The following is a 6,429-nucleotide window of genomic DNA, read 5'->3' on the forward strand; positions in this document are numbered from 1 at the left end:
CTTAGTCTAATATAACCTGTTTTCGATACACTTGCACCAAAAACAATTAGACGACTTAGATTGAGTTTTATATACATTCATCATCAAAATTACAATAGTCAAACTACTTTGACACTTTGTGAAAATAATTTAACCCAAAAATTTCTCCCCTTTTGATGATGGTGTTAAAACTTTACATAGATAAAAAATTAACCACCCATCATATAAAATAAAGAGTTAAACTTGTTCATCCATCTTACACAAACACATCCAAAAAGATAATATTCAGAAACAGAATTCAAAGGAACAGAGTTTATAAGTTAATAAAATAGGAGAAAGGCGATTATTGTTCTTCCCTTTTTATGGTTGGGTCGATTGGGAATCGAGATCCTTCATAGCTGAGTTCCTCACCAGTCAGAAGGTTGTGAAAAGGAGGGAGAGAACGACCACCACGACCAGTTCCACCACTTTGGCCACCACGGTCGCCTCTAGTGCTTCTGACACCGCGATCACCACTAGTTTTTCTGCCACCGCGATCACCGCTGGTGCTTCTTCCACCGCGATCACCGCTAGTGCTTCTGCCACAGCAATCACCACTAGTGCTTCTGCCACCACAATCACCGTTGCGACCTCCGCCTCTTTTACTTGGTCCGTCGCTATCATCACTAGTTGGCTTTCGCTTGGACTTGGTCCTAGTTAAAACACCACCACCTCTTCTTCTACTATAGTCTTCACCTTGAGTGATGTGATTTTTCTCTTTCTCAGCAACAACCTTAGTGTCTTATTCATCCTGAAACATCCTTGCAACAGAATCAACATACTCTAATCTTTCAGCATCTGCTCTTCTCATGTTGCCTTGAACCTCAATCATCTGATCTCAAATCAAGCCTATTCCATCCATAACCTCACGTTGAAGATCAACATTGATTGCTCTTTCAATGTCAAGCAACTCGGATTGTCGCTTGAAGAGGTTCTTTTCAAATTTGGAATATGTCTTGTTGACCATATGAACTTCATACGTGTTCTTCTTTAGCGTCTGCTCCATTTCTTTGTGGGTTTTATGAAGATCAGCGAATTCTTTCTTGTCCTCTTTTTGGGTCTTCATGATTTTCACCATATTAGATCCCATTTCTACCACATTCTTCTGAAGAGTTGCCATCAAAGTAGACATGGACTTTATGAGCTTTGTACCTTCAACCGAAGATCCTTCATTGGATGATATTTCTTGCGAGTCTGCTTGAACGGTCTGAATAGGAATGATGTGAGTATGAACTTGCATGGACTTCTCGGGTTCATCCCTCTCTAAATCACTTTTAGATTTTTCTTTTTCTTCTTCTGAAACAACTTCACAAACCTTGTGAACTATATCGGACAATTTTCCTGAATCATGAAACGAGTTTAGAATATTTTCATGAATGTTTGCAGCATTGATACCAGGAAATGGTAAAGGCTTGGAAGATCTATTTTTAACTTGTTCCCCCTCAGATGAGGAACTCTTCTACGATTCTTTGTCTTTTGAGGGTTCCCCCTTAGATCTGGCAACATCAGACTGACTAACTTCAGCTTCTTTCTCTTGTGATGCCTTTGTTTCAAGAATAAGGGACTCTAACACTTCTTCTTCACGGGAAATAGGAGCTTGAACTGGCTCTTCAACCACTTCCTTTTCTTGAGCAACAAGAGCTTGAACAGGCTCTTGAACACCCTCTTCTTCTTCGATAGATGGATTTGTTTGAACGGGTTCCACAATTTTCTCCATTATAGGTTGAGCCATTAGACGTTTTTCCTCTACTGAAAAAATTCTCATTTCTATAAGAAGAGCATCAGCCTGCTCATCTTCATCAACATTACAGTCATCGGAAAGGTCCATGATCTCATCTTCATTTGAAGAGCTTTCAAAAGGACTGACCCCTGAACAACTTGCTCCATGAACATATCTGGTAACAACAGAGATGTAATCCTCCATAATCTCGTCTAACCTTTTCAAGGCTTTCTCTTCAGCTTTAGCACTCTTCTGAAGAGGGTTGAAATTAGTTCTAATTGGCCTACAGAATTGGAAAGAGAGCTCTTCCTCTCAGATTTTATTCGACTAGCTCTTTTCTCTTAAGAGCTTCATACACCTCCGAAGTCTTGTCACATTTCAAGACTCTCTTCTAATTGCTGACGAGCTTTAACCATTGTCTGGTTATGCCTTTTGCCTTTGATGACCCCATCATATTTAATCGACATTCTGTTCAGGACCCAAGTATCGAAGATCTCTATCTTTTCAGCAGCAATGATGTTAGCCTGATCCATCATAAGATTGACGATACATGTTGCTTCAAAAATATCCTCATCATGATCAATAACAACATCCTTCCCTTTTCCAATCACCTCAATAGGTTTTGGAATAGGCCTTGGTTCCCCAAATCTGATTCCAGCAACTTGCCTTGTGGAACACATGATTTCATGGGAAGATAGAGGTTTGACAAAGAGTCCTGATGAGGGTTCGGCTGGAACTAGCTTACCAGTCTCCAAAGACATCGTTGGGACACGATTTGGAACATGAGGCAATTCGATTAACATAGAAGTGGCTTTTTCAGATTTACTACCAGCAGCAAGGGTATAATTGTACCTTGCTCTGGTTCAACATACTCTGTAGCACTAGAGGCTACACGATTTGTTTGACGGACAGGAGATGGAACCCTGTCAAGATTTTCAATATTTGGACCAACTGGTTCAACAGTTGGCCCGACAGCAGATTCCTTAACAGGAATAAAATCAGACTTATCTTGTTCCATCTTAGGAATGTTGAATTTGGGCACTTCGGCTAGAGATTGGGGAGTGGTTACCTTCGATGACGCTTTCACCGATTTAAACGCGGGGCGCCTTTGATTTTTCTCCTTTCGAAATAGAGGAATTGGATTGCTTTCGCAACTGACTCACAACTGGAGATAGGGGAGACATGGGGATGGTTGCAAGTTCAACTAGACCTTGCCTGACTCTGGAATCGACTATTCTAGAATCCTTCTTCGAAGAACTAGCCTCAGACTCGTTGATAGTTTTGGATCGTTTGGCTCCTATAGACAGAACAAAAGCCGTTGTATGTTTGGACCGAGTAACAGACCTTCCTACTGTCTGTTGGCTTGATGCTCCCGAGAGTGACTCTTTATTGTTCTTCATTTTGAAGAGGGTGTTAACAATTGTGAAAACAGTGTACACCCTAGTCGAGTTGATCGGTTTTGAATCTTCTATCGGAACCCCCAAATGCTCCAACAAACGACTTAGTTGAGCAGCAAAGTTTACACTCTCCTTGTTCTCCTGATTGATTGCAAAACAGAGATTCTGGTACAACGTTGAGGCCTAGTTGACCTAAATCCCTTTTAAGATGGCTGACATGTAGTCAAATCGATCTTGACTGTATAAATGGAAAGACCCCGCTTTCCCTTGAAGAGCTTTAACCACAACGTTATTTAACAAAATAAATTGTGGGTTGAGAGCCTTCTTACTCCCGTTGAGTCGAATCGTCGATCCGTTAACTGAGAAAACCTTCTTCATTTCTTACGTCACCTCCGATGGCAGATGCAAGTTGAAATTATGACGGAAGTTCAAAAAACTCCACGTAGGACGCTTTGTTGAAGGAGATTTTGGTACCATTCACGGTTGCTACAATAGATTCGCCCACCATTGTCGCCGATTTGAAAAACTCCCTTACTTCTTTTTCATGGAAGATGAACGGCCCTCCAAGATACTTTCCCAGACCGGAATATTCAAGGTATCTGAACATTTCGACCACATCTTGCTGATCGAACGTGTAGACGGAAGGAAAATCAACCTGCAGAGTACAATGACCAAGCATGATTCTCTTGTTTCCCATTTTCAAAGGAATACGAACAGACACACAGAGAACAAAGATTTTTGAGAGAGATGATCAAAGAAATCTAGGGTTCTTAGAAAACTTGAGTGAGAAAAGGCTTTCAATCTCATGCAAAATTATCCTTATATAGACTCTCAAGAGTCGTATGAAATAACCGTTATATTTCCTAGGGGTATGTCCCATCAATTAATATTAGACGTCCTTTCCAAAGAGTCATCATTATATTGAAGGTATATTAGTCATTCTCTCTTAACTTTGAAAGAGACATGTTTTCATGTTATTCGGAGATGACTGTATTTATGTTTGAGTGGGAAAATTAGATATCTCCTCACATGGGACAGTTGTCCTTGATTGGTCCAATACACACGTAGTTAGACGTTTTTCTTACTTAAACCCATCTATGAAGTCTAAACGTCTATTAGACGCATGGGTTTATTAGACGCAAGCGTCTAATCACGTGTCTTAAAAACGTCTAACGTCTATTAGACGTTGACGTCTAATTACGCATGAACAACACGTATTAAACGTGTGTTTGGTTAGACGTGAGCATCCACTTGCTTTTGACGTAAAAATGTCTAACGTCTATTAGACGTGTACGTCTAACCGCGCAGGTTATTAACCAAGACACACAGACTTAGATGCATAGAGTGTGAGCAAAAATACGTCTAAGTACACGATTTTTCCTTTAAACGACCTCGTCTAATAGACCGATTAAGGCTTTCGTCTAAGTGTATCTTTATTTTCAAAATAAAATTTTCCCTTCTCGTTTTGTGCATGTACAAAATGAATAAACAAATGTTTTGAGATCCTTAGGACCGAAAATATTTTTAACACATAAAACACTTAATCCTCTAGAATGGCAAAGGCCATTGTTGATCTTCTAAGATGTATACTCAAAAGAGTATTCTCCATGTTTTATTCCTGTAGCCCCCCTGCATCACCTATACAAGAATCTATTTACAAACTTTGGTACCCACATTCAATTGGGTCCTCGATCAATTAGTCCCTTAGGAATCCATATTTCAGATATTCTAATGGATTTTGACTTAGCAGACGCCTTCCTGCTAGCCACTGATCCCTTAGCTTTTTGAAGAATACTTTCTTTTAAAATTCTTGACTTAAAGTCAGGTTTTAGACTGCCAGACTTGCTGGCTGCTTCTAACTTATTTTTCAGCCAGCTAACAGTCGGCGAAACATAAGTTATTTCATTCTTCAAAGCTACTTCATCATGAATTGAATCAGATTCACTATCAGTAGAACTCCCCTTGACAATATTTATAGGCTTAAACTTGTCATTTACTGAGTTTGACTTTTTGCATGAATGGTTTGGGTCATTGCCATCAAATCCTAAACTGGTTCTAGATCCAGCAGGTTTCAGCAGACTAATCTGATGTTTGACAACTTCTCCAGACCTTGTCCAAGCACTAACAACATAATTTAGCCGTTTGTTTTCAGTAGAAAGAGTTTGAATTTGTTCCTTGAGCATCTCATTCTTAGATTAAATCTCTGCAACTTTCTTTTCAAAAATATTTGATTCAGAAATTTGAGGAAAAACTAGTTGAAACTCTTTGGGTGACGATTTTGTTTCATTTAGGGATTCTGCTAGCTTTTTGTACTATATGACCATGTCATCTAGTGTAGCTACCAGTTGTTCCCTTGAAAACTTTTCAGAAGAAAATTCAAATACCTCAGTTTCCTGAGTCTCTTCTTCTTCTCTTGCCATAAAGCAAGCCATTTCTTCTTCATCACTATCACTGGATAAGAAGTAAGAATCACGGTGGTTTCATATGTTCTTCCCGTCTCCTGCCATAAGAGCCTTCAACTCTTTTTCTTCATCCTTCTTATCTTCACGCTTAGGCTTCCGGTATTCCGATTGGTAATGACCTGCAATGCCACAGTTATAACATTTAACATTAGCTTTGGATTTCTTATTATCATTGGAATTTGAAGAGATTAAGTTAGAGTTTCTCTTCTTCATGAAGTCGCCAAACTTCTTCAAAAAGTGGGACATGGTATCGCTGCTCAGTTGCTGAGCCGCCGTCTTCACATCAGTAGTGACTGGTGGCTCTTCAGCAGTCACCAACGCTTTGGAAATGATAATGGATCTAAATTTATCTTCTTCAATCCTACAGTTCAACTCGAACTCGTAGGCCTTGAGATCAGCGAACAAGTCGAAGAGCGAGATCTTGTTGTGATCTTTGGATTCCCTTATACCATCGTCTTTATGTCCCATTCCCTCGGAAGAGCGCGCATGACCTTAATAGCAAGCTCCCTGTTGCTATAGGTCTTGCCAAGGATAGATAGAGAAGAGACAATCTAGCTAAACCTGGTGTCGAACTCATTCATTTTTTCTTCGGGACGCATTTTGAAACTGTCAAACTGTTGAGTGGCAACCATGATTTTTTTTCCTTGGTTTGCTCATTGCCCTCACACAGTTGGGTGAGTCTGTCCCATACCTCTTTAGCAGTATCACACTCGATGATGTAGTTGAAATGCTGTCATCGAGATATATGTACAGAACATCTAAGGACATGTTGTTGAGGTTGTTCTTCCTCTTGTCTTCACTGGTCCATTCGGATTTCTCCTTATCAATCTTG

The 6,429-nt window shown here is 39.9% G+C and overlaps 1 protein-coding gene across 1 annotated transcript; it reads right to left on the bottom strand.

The window, feature by feature from the left end:
- Positions 1-322: 322 nt before the first annotated feature.
- Positions 323-2,499, bottom strand: LOC124924507 (keratin, type I cytoskeletal 9-like). The gene is made up of 4 exons (XM_047464536.1): positions 2,114-2,499; positions 1,534-2,021; positions 884-1,359; positions 323-751 (listed from the first exon to the last, which is right to left on the bottom strand). The coding sequence occupies exons 1-4, from the start codon at positions 2,497-2,499 to the stop codon at positions 323-325; spliced, it is 1,779 nt and encodes a 592-aa protein (XP_047320492.1).
- Positions 2,500-6,429: the final 3,930 nt, after the last annotated feature.

The sequence above is a fragment of the Impatiens glandulifera genome, chromosome 2 (assembly GCF_907164915.1).
Source record: "Impatiens glandulifera chromosome 2, dImpGla2.1, whole genome shotgun sequence".
Taxonomy (NCBI): domain Eukaryota; kingdom Viridiplantae; phylum Streptophyta; class Magnoliopsida; order Ericales; family Balsaminaceae; genus Impatiens; species Impatiens glandulifera.

Excerpts from the sequence above, each read along its gene's own strand:
- LOC124924507 (XM_047464536.1), bottom strand. The coding sequence starts at position 2,499 with ATGTCTTTGGAGACTGGTAAGCTAGTTCCAGCCGAACCCTCATCAGGA. Across the intron at positions 2,022-2,113 it reads TTAGAAGAGAGTCTTGAAAT|GCCAATTAGAACTAATTTCA; the intron begins GTGACAAGACTT and ends CCAATTCTGTAG. Across the intron at positions 752-883 it reads ATGTTGATCTTCAACGTGAG|GTTGTTGCTGAGAAAGAGAA; the intron begins GTTATGGATGGA and ends TAAGACACTAAG.